General features: G+C 51.4%; 5 protein-coding genes across 5 annotated transcripts; 2 read left to right on the plus strand and 3 right to left on the minus strand.

Annotated features, from left to right (window-relative positions):
- Positions 1-77: 77 nt before the first annotated feature.
- On the minus strand, positions 78-943 carry N7539_007214 (40S ribosomal protein eS26; the record flags this gene model as incomplete). Its single annotated transcript, XM_056936815.1, has 4 exons — positions 78-183; positions 251-353; positions 550-677; positions 921-943. 4 exons carry the CDS (start codon positions 941-943, stop codon positions 78-80), a joined length of 360 nt encoding a protein of 119 aa, XP_056787614.1.
- Positions 944-1613: 670 nt separating this feature from the next.
- On the plus strand, positions 1614-3840 carry N7539_007215 (CBS and PB1 domain protein; the record flags this gene model as incomplete). The annotated part of the gene is made up of 4 exons (XM_056936816.1): positions 1614-1838; positions 1942-2815; positions 2874-2968; positions 3031-3840. 4 exons carry the CDS (start codon positions 1614-1616, stop codon positions 3838-3840), a joined length of 2004 nt encoding a protein of 667 aa, XP_056787615.1.
- Positions 3841-4694: 854 nt separating this feature from the next.
- On the plus strand, positions 4695-8452 carry N7539_007216 (nuclear import receptor PSE1; the record flags this gene model as incomplete). Its single annotated transcript, XM_056936817.1, has 6 exons — positions 4695-4877; positions 5047-5269; positions 5362-5537; positions 5597-6028; positions 6093-8158; positions 8245-8452. The coding sequence occupies 6 exons, from the start codon at positions 4695-4697 to the stop codon at positions 8450-8452; spliced, it is 3288 nt and encodes a 1095-aa protein (XP_056787616.1).
- A 533-nt stretch (positions 8453-8985) lies between these two features.
- Positions 8986-10467, minus strand: N7539_007217 (iron-containing alcohol dehydrogenase; the record flags this gene model as incomplete). The annotated part of the gene is made up of 3 exons (XM_056936818.1): positions 8986-9357; positions 9437-9943; positions 10123-10467. 3 exons carry the CDS (start codon positions 10465-10467, stop codon positions 8986-8988), a joined length of 1224 nt encoding a protein of 407 aa, XP_056787617.1.
- A 588-nt stretch (positions 10468-11055) lies between these two features.
- N7539_007218 (putative extracellular exo-polygalacturonase) lies at positions 11056-12524 on the minus strand (the record flags this gene model as incomplete). The annotated part of the gene is made up of 3 exons (XM_056936819.1): positions 11056-11693; positions 11801-12167; positions 12249-12524. 3 exons carry the CDS (start codon positions 12522-12524, stop codon positions 11056-11058), a joined length of 1281 nt encoding a protein of 426 aa, XP_056787618.1.
- Between the last annotated feature and the right edge of the window lie 548 nt (positions 12525-13072).

Here is a 13072-nt window from a genome sequence, read left to right on the forward strand (position 1 = left end):
AGAAAACAAAATAAAAAGATTCATTTCAGACTAGTTCCATTTTTATTTTGTTGCGTTGAATGGCTTTCATCTCTCCCTTACAAAGCCTTGGCGGCCTGAGGAGGGTTCAGCTTCTTGCCATCCTTGTTGAAGCGAATCCGTGGGGGAGGAGCACGGTTGCGGCGGCCTTCGCGGGAACGAACGCTAGAGGGGAAAAGTATTAGTATTCGAACGTGACAGGTCGTAGTCGAAGAGGTGTTGTGTTGCATACCGAACGATCTTGCCGTGGATAGCGCAGGAAACGCAGTACTGCAGCTTCAGGTACATCTTGGGGACGGTGTACTCGGCGAAGACGGAGGCATCGGAGATATCACCTATAGAGGAGTGAATGTTAATATACACAGGTATTCCGATTTTGTGTGATGCGCAAAAGGCTTGATGTGTATGGTGCTTGAAGTTGTCTGATAGCCATTCCCCATTATTGGTTCAAATGGCCTTGGCCATCATATTCTTTTCGCGGATAGATAGGCGGTTCGGAGAGAACAGGACGTGCAGTGAGGGGTCACGTACGGATGGCAGCAGACTCGACCATGTTGCGGATGGTGAAGCGCTTGATGGCCTTGTCCTTGGGGGTGCAGCGAGCGCAGTTGGAGCAGCGCACGGGCTTGACGTGGCCGCGGCCATTCTTGTTACGACCGCTGAAGAATTGCGTTAGCGTTCATGTCGCACTGTGATGGTGACCATTTCGCGATATCCAGTCTCCAACCAATCATGAAAGCCCCTGCAATGTGCGTCGACTGTTTTTGGAGATGAGAAGACCGATTCAATAATTCGCGTTTATTCATAGTGGGTTTGTGTCGAAGTAATCGGCGACATTGCGGATATTCATATCGGATTGGAGACTCGACTTGCGATTGTGTGGAGAAGGAATCGAGCCTTACTTGTTCGCCCGCTTCTTGACCATTTTGACGGATTGCTCTGCGGAGCGTCAGAAAGTCGATTCGAGGTTTAAAAGTTGATATTGGAGGGGGAAACGTACGGGTGTCTTGTCGGGGGTGGATTGTCGAAGCACGCTCTCACAGACTGGCTGCCGGAATGGATGGTTGATTGTGTTGTGGGAAGCCCTAAGCCCTTAAGCGAGATCCAGTGACGGCGGTCGGCGCCCGTGAATGCCTCAATACTTTAACCTAATAAATCAGGCACTAAGTCTGCATCAGTCTAAGGCAGAAAGGCACAAATCTTACCACCGGAGCCTTATCAGTCACGTGGTGATAGGACCGGTGGTTGTACGCTCCAAGCCAAGAGGGGAATAGCGCCCGGATCGTACCGTCGGGTCCCGGGTCACGGTCACGGCTTCAGAACCAGTTACATAAGCCCCATGTTTACACACCCCAAGTGGGTGATAGCTCGACTTAGCGTGAGAAGGCGGCCAAACAATCCAAACACCCCTGTCCAGATCGACTATTGACCGTCATTTTCCTTTTTGTCAAACTGAATAAATCACCCTTACTGATTGTCTTCTTCTTCTGGGTACTTGTTCATACCGGTGTCTCATTCCTTGTCCCAAGCTCCACTCTCCTTGTCTCCTTCGCTTCTGTGTTCACGTTGTGTGATTTCCCCTCTCAGGCGTGATAATGTCGCATACGGGTACTTTTAGGGGGACGCCCAATAAGACCATCGGGAGAGGAAGGATGCCCGACTTCGAGAGCTCGAGCGCCTCCCACATCCCCCGACCTCGTACAGACCGTGCGGAATCCTCTGTCGCCTCGACCACCAACACCCCTTCAAGTGACCTCGGAACCGGCACCATGAGCGCCGCCAGTAGCAGACAGCGACAGAACCAGTCAAAGCGTGATGAGGTGGGTGCTTGCGGAGCTCTAAAACTCCGTCCCGCCAGCCGTGCTGGAGTTGTTGTTTGGATATCAATACACGGCAGCTAACCATGTAGTTCTGAGTCTATAGGCAATTCGCCGCAAGATGGAGGCCGACCTCAACAAGAAGAAACACAACCCCACCAAGGCGAGGAATTCTCGCAAAGCACCTCCCGGTACGGTGCTTGCTCTGAAGCCAAGCCAAGCTCTTCAGATCAAGCCTTCCCTCAGCATTGCCGAGGCTGCTCAGCTGATGGCTGCAAAGCGGGAGGATTGTGTCCTGGTTACTGATGAAGATGATCGCATTGCTGGTATCTTTACTGCTAAGGATCTGGCGTTTCGCGTGGTCGGCGCTGGCCTCAAAGCACGAGAGGTCAGCGTGGCCGAGATCATGACCAAAAATCCACTTTGCGCACGAACGGACACGAGCGCAACAGACGCACTGGACCTCATGGTCCGGAAGGGATTCAGACACTTGCCCGTCATGGACGAGAACCAAGATATCTCCGGTGTCCTGGACATCACTAAGTGCTTCTATGATGCGATGGAGAAGTTGGAACGCGCCTACAGTTCGTCACGCAAGCTTTACGATGCATTGGAGGGCGTTCAGACCGAATTAGGATCGAGCCAGCCGCAGCAGGTCATTCAATATGTCGAGGCACTGCGGTCCAAAATGTCCGGTCCTACCCTCGAGAGTGTACTGGATGGTTTGCCTCCCGTGACTGTCTCGGTTCGGACCACTGTCAAAGATGCCGCAGCATTGATGAAAGAGCACCACACCACAGCTCTGCTCGTTCAAGATCAAGGATCCATTACCGGTATCTTCACCAGCAAGGATATCGTTCTTCGTGTTATTGCACCCGGCCTTGACCCTGCAACTTGCAGCGTCGTTCGTGTGATGACTCCTCACCCCGACTTTGCTCCCTCCGACATGAGTATTCAGGCCGCGCTGCGCAAAATGCACGGTAAGCCCATCACACAATCCACGATACTATGCCTGCGAAGCTGACTTTGTGAACATAGACGGTCATTATCTGAACCTTCCTGTGATGAACGAAGGTGGTGAAATTGTCGGTATGGTGGATGTGCTGAAATTGACTTATGCTACACTTGAACAGGTCAGTCCTTGGATTCATAGCGTTGTCCAAATTCTTAGACACGACACTGACTTATCTTGCAGATCAATACTATGTCTACCCAAGACGACGAAGGTCCGGCGTGGAACAAGTTCTGGCTCTCAATGGACCACGAGTCAGATTCTATGGTCTCAGGAAGCCAGCCCCACCGTTCCGTCCTGAGCCCTGAGCTCGGACGGTCTCAGTATGACAACAGCGTGCTACCGAACGAGTCTGCTTCTCATCACGGAGGTGAGGAGCACTCCGAAGTTGCGTCTCAGCACCACCAGCCCCCGACCGAGAATGTGCCATTCCCATTCAAGTTCAAGGCTCCCAGTGGCCGAGTTCACCGCGTAAATGTCCTGAGCTCTTCTGGTGTTGCTGATTTGGTCACTCAGGTGACTGCTAAGCTTGGTGCTGAGTTGGAAGCCGTGGGCGGCGAGGCCAATGTTGAAGAGGGTCGCCTGAGTAACACTGGCTATGCTCTGAGCTACATGGACAACGAAGGCGACACAGTGTCAATTACAACTGATCAGGACATGTTGGATGCGATCGACCTCGCACGCCGCGCCCGACGCGACAAGGTTGATCTCTTTGTCCACGATCCCTCCCAGCCTCCAATTCCTGCCACAATTGATCCTCAGCCCTCCAAGCCCCTGTCCCCAGCTGCCGAGGAGCCCAAGAGCGTTGCTGCAGATTCGACGTCGGAGGAACCATTGTTGAGCAAGCCCCGTCCAGCTTTCCCTGCAACCCACCGCGCTGAGGAGCAACTTATTGCAGGGGTTCCCAATGATCTTCTTCTTCCTGGAGCCATTGTAACCTTGGCTGCTGTGATTGCGGGCGTCTTCATTCTCAGCCGACCGAGCGGTCGTTAAATTGTTTCTTCGCCTGACGTTCTTTGTAAACATGCCTTCTTTGTTCACACTCGCCCATTCTCCCTCCTGTTTCTTTACATGTCTTGCCTCACGAAGTCCTCTTGTGTGTTTCTGTCGCGGACATACATCCCCTCCTATTTAATACTTAGTCACTTGTGCCGCTCCAAGACACAATTGTTTCAAAGTCAAATTCACACGGCTGATGGGTCGCTTGCAATACATATAATCAACATCGATCAAGCATTCGAAGGTCATTATGTGCGAGTAGTTGACAATTCAGCGGGATGGTTGTGCAAGATGACGTTTGAACTGGATAGCGCTTGTATACTTTTCGAGAATAGATGAGTTTAGAATTCCACTGTTAGATTTGTGAGTGGGTATTACTTTAGCAATAGATCTATGGCAACCACCATGTGATGCCAGACTAGGTAACTTTCCGCTCATGTACATAGTATAGTAACTTAGAGGCCGCAGCAAAATTGAAGTGCGCGGTCAACCAAGTAGCATGGTTTGCAATGAGACTTTTTTTCGAAAACATGAATCAATGTTTTTTCTCAATCTGCCATTGACGTGAGCATCACGGATCACTGAGATTGTCCATTGTCTGCAAGGTCGACAAACTCGACGCCTCTCGGCACTCTTCGCATATCAACCCTTGGGTGGCCCTGACTCCGTAATCATCAATCTTTTTTTCCTTCCTTCTCCGCCCCACCAAAAACAAAACTTCCCCCTCCTTCATCGCCTTCGAACCACCCCCTCCTCCAGATTCATTTCTGTGATCAATCTCGTTTCGAGGGCTTCCAACAAACTGGGTCATTCTTGTCTGTTGGATCTTGGGATCAGACGCACCCAACATGTCTATGCTGCCCCAAGAGGTCCACACCGCGCTATCCCAGCTGCTGCGCGCACTGAGTACCCCCGACAATGCTGTTCGATCCCAGGCCGAGGAGCAGTTGAACAATGACTGGGTACAGAATAAGCCCGACATTCTGTTGATGGGACTGGCGGAGCAAATTGCTGGGGCCGAGGATACATTAGTGGGTGCTCTCCCTTTATTCCTACTGTGTAGCGAACGGACATGCGAGTCAAATGTCACTCGATTCTTTCTTGTACCTATTTAATGCACGCTGGTGGCCCCCTGCTGGCGAGAACGACTACCGAGTGCTTCAACAGACACATGCTGACTATGATTGAAATGTTCGCCAGACCCGTGCTTTCTCCGCTGTGCTTTTCCGAAGAATTTCTACCAAGACCCGCAAAGACCCTATCTCTGGCGACGTCAAAGAGGTGTTCCTAAGCCTACCTAACGAACAACGCATCGCCATCCGCGAAAAACTGGTGACATGTCTGACCACCGAATCGGTCACTGATGTGCGCAAGAAGGTTGGAGACGCAGTGGCTGAGGTTGCCCGCCAATACACCGATAACGGTACGCACTTTTGCCTGTCGCTTGCGGCTCTTTTTTCTTTCGAGGGCCTGGATCATGGCAGACGGTTCTGACTGGCTTCGATTTGGCAATAGGCGAGCAATGGCCCGAACTCTTAAGTGTTCTCTTCCAGGCTAGCCAGTCCCCCGAGGCTGGTCTTCGAGAGACTGCGTTCCGCATTTTCACAACTACTCCTGGAATCATCGAAAAGCAGCACGAGGAAGCCGTCGTCGCTGTCTTCACCAAGGGCTTTGAGGATGAGAATATTTCCGTAAGCTCTGTTCTGAGACATCTCTATCTTACGCGAGGGTCTTCTAACCTTGCGATCAGGTGCGGATTGCTGCTATGGATGCATTTGCCTCGTTGTTCCGATCCATCGACAAGAAATCACAAGCCAAATTCTTCTCCCTCATGCCCGCTCTTCTCAACATCCTCCCCCCTCTCAAGGAATCAAGCGAGAGTGAAGAGCTCTCCTCAGCCTTTCTAGCTCTTATTGAGCTTGCCGAAATCAGCCCCCGGATGTTCAAGTCTTCATTCAGCGACCTCGTCAAATTCAGCATCAGCGTCATTGCCGACAAGGAGCTCAGCGACCAAGTCCGCCAGAACGCGCTGGAGTTAATGGCGACTTTTGCTGATTACGCACCAAACATGTGCAAGAAGGAGCCAAACTTCGCGAAAGAGATGGTTACTCAATGTCTGAGCTTGATGACTGACGTGGGTGCTGATGACGATGATGCAGAGGAGTGGAATGCCTCTGAAGATGTGAGTTATTTCGTTGTTTACTGTGTTACCATTGGCGGGTAACTTACTGATTTGTATGTCACAGCTCGAACCGGAGGAGAGTGACCTCAACCACATCGCTGGTGAACAGTGCATGGATCGCCTGGCTAACAAGCTTGGCGGCCAAGCTATCCTCCAACCTGCCTTCTCATGGATTCCCCGCATGATGTCTTCGTCCGCGTGGCGCGATCGTCACGCTGCTCTGATGGCAATCTCTGCCATCTCGGAAGGTTGCCGCGAGCTGATGATTAATGAGCTTGACCAGGTGCTTGCTCTTGTCGTCCCAGCTCTGCGTGACCCGCATCCCCGTGTTCGCTATGCCGGATGCAACGCCCTTGGTCAAATGAGCACCGACTTCGCTGGTATCATGCAGGAGAAATACCACGGCATTGTTCTCAACAATATCATCCCCGTGCTCAGCTCAACAGAACCTCGTGTCCAGTCTCATGCTGCTGCTGCTCTTGTCAACTTCTGTGAAGAGGCGGAGCGTAGTATTCTGGAGCCTTATCTCGGCGACCTCCTGAGCCGCCTTCTGGAACTCCTGCGCAGCCCCAAGCGCTATCTCCAGGAACAGGCTTTATCTACCATTGCCACAATTGCCGATTCTGCCGAAACCGCGTTCGGCCAGTATTACGACACTCTCATGCCACTGCTCCTTAACGTGCTCAAACAGGAGCAAGGCAAGGAGTACCGCTTGCTTCGTGCCAAGGCTATGGAGTGTGCGACCTTGATTGCCTTGGCCGTTGGCAAGGAGAAGATGGGTGCCGATGCTTTGAACCTTGTCAATATCCTTGGACACATTCAACAGAATATCGTTGACGCTGACGACCCGCAGTCGCAGTATCTCCTTCACTGTTGGGGCCGCATGTGTCGTGTCCTTGGCCGTGACTTCGTGCCTTACCTTCCCGGTGTTATGCCCCCTCTTCTGACAGTAGCGGCTGCGAAGGCTGATATTCAGCTGCTTGATGATGAGGACCAGATTGAGGCAGTTGAGCAGGATGAGGGCTGGGAGTTGGTGCCGCTGAAGGGCAAGGTGATTGGTATTAAGACCAGCGCCTTGGAGGATAAGAACACTGCCATTGAGCTTATCACCATTTATGCTCAGATCCTCGAGGAGGCCTTTGAGCCTTACGTCCTTGAGACCATGGAAAAGATCGCGATCCCTGGATTGGCATTCTTCTTCCATGACCCTGTTCGTGTTTCTGCTGCGAAGCTGATCCCCCAACTCCTGAATTCGTTCAAGAAGGCTCACGGAGGCACCTCCGCTGGCTTCGCCGAGATGTGGAACAAGGTTGCCGAGAAGATCATTGAAGTGTTGAGCGCTGAGCCCACTGTCGATACCCTGGCGGAGATGTATCAATGCTTCTATGAGTCTGTCGAAGTCGTGGGCGCCAACAGTCTTACCCCACAGCACATGCAGGCGTTCATCGAATCCGCCAAGTCCACCCTTGAGGATTATCAGATGCGTGTGAAGCAGCGATTAGAGGAGCAGGCCGAACTCGAGGATGGCGATGAAGAGAATCTCGACTACGAGTATGCTATCGAGGATGACCAGAATTTGCTCAGTGACATGAACAAGGCATTCCACACCATTTTCAAAAACCAGGGTACTACATTCCTGCCTGCTTGGCAACAGTTGATGCAATTCTACGACAATTTCATCACCAGTCAAGATCCCACTCAGCGGCAATGGGCTCTATGCATCATGGATGATGTTCTGGAATTCTGTTCGGCTGAATCCTGGGCCTACAAGGACCACATCATGCAGCCCCTCGCTGCTGGCTTGCAAGATGAGAATGCCGCTAATCGCCAGGCTGCCGCTTACGGTGTGGGTGTTGCTGCACAGAAAGGTGGAGCTGTTTGGGCCGACTTCGTGGGTGCCAGCATCCCAAGCCTGTTCCAAGTGACTCAGCACCCGCAAAACCGCACTGAAGAGCACGTCTTTGCCACTGAGAATGCCTCTGCCAGCATTGCGAAGATCTTGCACTTCAACTCATCCAAAGTCCAGAACGCCCAGGAGATCGTGAACAGCTGGATTGATACTTTGCCCATCATAAATGACGAAGAGGCTGCCCCATATGCCTACTCTTTCATCGTCCAGTTGATTGAGCAGTAAGTATTTTTACATCTTTGCGACTTCATTTTGATCCTCGTGAAATTTCGTGAGGTCGTTGCTGACATTTTCTCTTCCTTTCCAGACAAAACCCCGCAGTCATCACGAAAGCTGATCGTGTCTTTGGCTACATCGTTCAAGCCCTCGACGCTGGCACTGTGCAGGGCCAAACGGCTGCCCGTGTCGCCCAGGCCGCCAAGCAGCTGGTGACGGCAACCAATTTGAATGCCGAATCCATCCTTGCTGGTGTGAACCCGGACAACCAGGAGCGCGTCCGCAAGTTCTTCCAGTAGATGCTTTTTCTTGTTTAATATCCGCAGTATCTACCTGCTCCATCTTTCTGCCTGTGGGTTGGTTGTCTCGTCTCCTTCTCCAGCTGCCAACCAAGCCTTCATGGGCCATGTGAATCCGATTCTAGTTAAGACCCGAAATGTTTACCTTTTGATTCCCAATAATCCCTAGTCTTTTTAGCATCTCGTCCTTACCTTCCATGCAAAATCCCACGAGACAAGCAACTTCTTCCTGTTGGTCGATTTCGTCCAGTTTAGACAGCTGAGGTAACCCAGGTTTTTCGTGCTGGCAATCTCTTCTCCAGAAATTCAGGATATACGTGGTGCTTGGTTTGTATTGTGTAGCAAGCAACATGTCCGCTACTCTAATAAATTGGCTGCACTCTCTCTCTCTCTCTCTCTCTCTCTCTCTCTCTCTTATCGCCCACCCAAATGATGTAATTTGACAGGGGGAGAATGGCCGTTTGTCGAAATCACACATGGGGGCTGCCCCGTCGTGAAAGTTTCATTTAATGACAGAGTAATTCCTTTCAATGTCAGACGACCATCTCCAGAATCTCCAAGACTTGAGATTTTTCCGTCAAAGGCACGGGGTTTGTTCGACACCACCGGTCGTGAAGACTGTTCTCGGCAAGACCATCTAGTTTATCGCGGCCGACACCCACGTCACCCAGAGAGCGCGGCATGCCTAATTCTCGAATCACAATATCCAGCACATCACCCAGATCCAATCCATCCCTGCTCACCGAATGAATTTGTAACACCTCCGTGATGACTGAATCGTCGAGAAGAACGTCTCGTACACGAGCCTGTCTTTCGCAGTTTGCATTGTGCCGTGCATTATACTTGCACACGGCGGGGAGCAAGATGCAACTTGTTTCGCCGTGACCTACGCCCAATGGACCAAGCTAGTCATTTGATTGTCAGTAAGACTGCCCAGAGTGCATTGACAATTTGACAATGGCGTTCCATAGAAGGCCAGCTTACCTGATGGCCAATGCCATGACTTGCTCCCAGTTGGACTGCTCCACTTGAACATGCAGCCATGGCACCCACCGAGCCCAATTGACATTGGAGGTGAGCCTCACGATCCTTGCGATTCCTTTTACATTTCAAAAGACCCGGAACGAGCATGCTCAGCGCATGCTCCGCCAATTGGTCCGACTCGGGCGACGTTCCCTCGATGGCGCACAGAGTCTCTACGCAGTGATCAACTGCGCGGATTCCCGTGCTCAGCCAGATAGCGTCTGGGGTGGTCCTTGCCAGCTCTGGGTCCAGAATGACGAGCTGGGGTCCACGCAATGGTGCCTGGAAGCTGTACTTGCGATGAGAGCGGTCTTCCGTCCCACCGGCGAAGTTTGAATATTCACCAGCGGATAGAGAAGTTGGAACTGAAATGATCGGGATGGTGGGCGCATTGATCTGGGACCGCTTCCTGGGACCCTCAGCTAGAGTTTCGAGATCGGCGGGCGTGTGTACCCCATTGGCGAGAGCCTGTATCAATTCAAATGAGGATCAGCCAGTCAATAATTGATCAGGGGAGAGACACCGGCACATGAGCTTGAATATTTCTAGTTCCCGAGGAGAGTCATGGACGGAGCGCGTACGGGGGCTCTTTCAACAATCTTCGCAGGACTGGACTTGGGAAGAATGAAGTATGAGCACAGACTCACCAGGGCAATGATTTTAGCGCCGTCCGTCAAGCTACCAGCTCCCAGCGTCAACAAAAGATCAGCTTCCACCTTTCGCGCCTCCTCGACAATCTCCAAGACTTCAGACCACAAAGTGTGACTCTGCATCCCGAGACGCCGGCCCACCACTTTATCAGGACCCAGTGCGGCTGTCAATCGAGCTAATGCGTCTGTATTGCGTGAAAGTGATCCAGAGCAGATGACATATACTCGTGAAGCGCCAAAGGTCTCGGCGACATGCCGGGCTGCCGCCGCGGGGAAAGCAATTCCATAGCTCAGCAGAGGACGCCCTCGGTCTGCAAATGCTGGTCGGACAGTCTCGTTCATGGCGTATCACGGGAGGAGAACTCTTTAAGTTACTCTAGCATGCACTCGCTTCTCTATCTCAATGGATTGGACGACGAAGATGCGTTTGAGAGCAAGAGAGGTGATATCATCGCTAGCGAGAGAATAAGCTTCCGGTTTGCGGGACGGAAATGACGGACCATGTGGGGGTTCTTAACGAACGTGGTGAGCTTTCTCATTTGGATGGGTTTCGGCAGTGGTTACCTTGCTACGGTTGACAGGATGGTATATCGCTAGTGTAGTACACTGTATCAGATGAAGACGATGATCACATGCGAGAGACGGGAAATGCGACAGCGCAGACGTTGTGTCGATAAGCTATAGTTTTCGGAGGAAGCATCCATTCTGAATCTCGTCTACGTACTACTATCCGCCTATCATGATGCATGCAAGTCCACTTAGCGCAAACATTCATTCTGATGATTTTGTCAATTCGGACCGGCCGACCTAAGTAAAATCCCGGTCGAATTGATTGCATTGACAATAGCATCGATTCCACCGGCCAGTCGACCCTATAGAAAGATCTTGACAACTCCGCTTACAAAAGCAAAGCTAGCTTCGGGCCTAGCATCAACAACCACTGAGCCCATGAACTCCTCCATCTGCCGTGTACTTGCAGGAACCTGTTCCAACAGTGGTCGAGTTGGTTGGATACAGTGCCACATGGTCAAAATCAATATTGTAGCATGGATGCACCTTAGAACACGACACGGAAGATGTCCTGCTTTTAGTCGTCGCAATGTTGCCGGTGAAATTGACAAAGGCCACATTCGAGATACTCATGAGGCTGGATCCCGAGAAAGATCCATTATTACCGCTGTCCTGTGTGATCGCGGGGCCTGAGTTGGCACCTTGAATATCAAAGTTGGAGAAGAGAATGTTGGACACACCGCCCCAGCCCCCTCCTCGAGGAAGGCCTGCACTTTCGTAGCCTTTTTGGGGAACTTGAGCTCCAATCCACGTCTTGATATATGCGCTGTTGTGCATATCCTCGTTGTATCGGATGATCTTGACGTTGTCTACCAGTACATTACGGACACTGGAATCTTCGAGATATTGGCCGAGACTGCCGATTGCAATGCCGTTCCCACCGCGGCAGGTAACATTTCGGACCTCAACGTTGTATGACCTCGGCTTGATGGCGACGCAGTCGTCGCCGCCTTGGTAGATGAAATTGGTCAATTGGACGTTGTCGACATCCATGGTGTCTAGATCATGAGACACAAGAGAAGAGTGGTCAGTCCCTGGCCTCATGACAAGGTGGTGATATACCTCTAGCAGCTTTTGGCCCGCCAGCGGCCATGCGTTGACATACCGAATCCATCTGTATTCTGCACCCAATTCTGACCATATGGCGCATCCACCGCCGTTGCATTGCACTTGATATTGTTGAAACGCATGTTGGTGCCATTCATGATATTCAAGCTCCACAATGGCGGATCCTTGACGTAGAAGTCGCTTACACGAACGTCGGATACATTCCAAAAGACAAAGGGCATCGGTCGTCCAGGCTGAGTGGTTCCCTTTTCAGCTGTGTACCAGGCATTCCCGTTGCCATCAATGCCTCCAGTGCCGTATCCGTCGATCTGGATATCATCGCCCGAGATGACAAATCCCGCAGCGTGATTTTGGAATGCAATGGGGTATGAGTTGTTACGCCAATAGGCCAGATCGTCAGAGAACTGGAATAATGTCAGTCATGAAAGTTGAGAGGGGAATGAGATGACTGCTGCAGAATCAAGAGAGCACCAAAAAGCACTGACCGTCCATTTGCCTCTCCATTCAATGATCACGTCGTTGACGATGGGATTCAGCCTCGTTGCAATCCAATATGACTGATCTTCAGGGAATATGACGGTGCCGCCGTGGCCACATTTCTCAAAGGCGTTCAGTATTTCCGGAACATCATCTTTCTGGTGCCCTTTTGCTTTGACGGTGCAGACCGGACGGCCATTTTTCGAAGCATCCACGATATCTGGCACTGATGAGAGGGCCAAAATCAACGGGAGTGCAACTGAGCTCAAATCAATGAGACGCATTGTCGTTGCGGGCAAGAGGATTGATTTCTACTATGAAGATAAAGTGAGAGACTTGGCTGTTTCTATTGATTCCTCTGTTTGTCTGGCTTCAAGTGGTGGATGATTTAAAAAATCACTGGCAGATCTCTCCCGGTCTCTCTTACGCCGAGCCAGCTTTACACCCCGGATGATCTCCAGTGTCGGAAATGCGGAGTCAATTGAAAGGCCTCTGCGGGGGTGGCTATGACAGGACAAAGCAATTGACTGTTGCAGGTAAGCCGGCGAGAGGTAAATCCTCCATTTAAAATGGCGACTGGTATGAACACTAAGCCTCCTTACTCGTTGGAAGTAAGAATGAGGGGACCTCAAAACGCCACAGGGTTGCTTGTGTTGCCGATCATTGCTCTTGTCCTGGACAAGCGCCACGACTAGATGAGGAGCTGATTTTGAAATTTCCACCAATCGTCCACAGAGAACCGATTGTGTTCTGTTGTGCAATCTCCCAGAAAAGTCATGCGAAACGGAACTCGTGTTATTGTCGCCCGAAGCTTGACAAGAACCGCGGAGTA

This window comes from Penicillium diatomitis (genome assembly GCF_028827545.1).
Source record: "Penicillium diatomitis strain IBT 30728 chromosome Unknown utg000010l_segment0_segment0, whole genome shotgun sequence".
Lineage (NCBI taxonomy): Eukaryota > Fungi > Ascomycota > Eurotiomycetes > Eurotiales > Aspergillaceae > Penicillium > Penicillium diatomitis.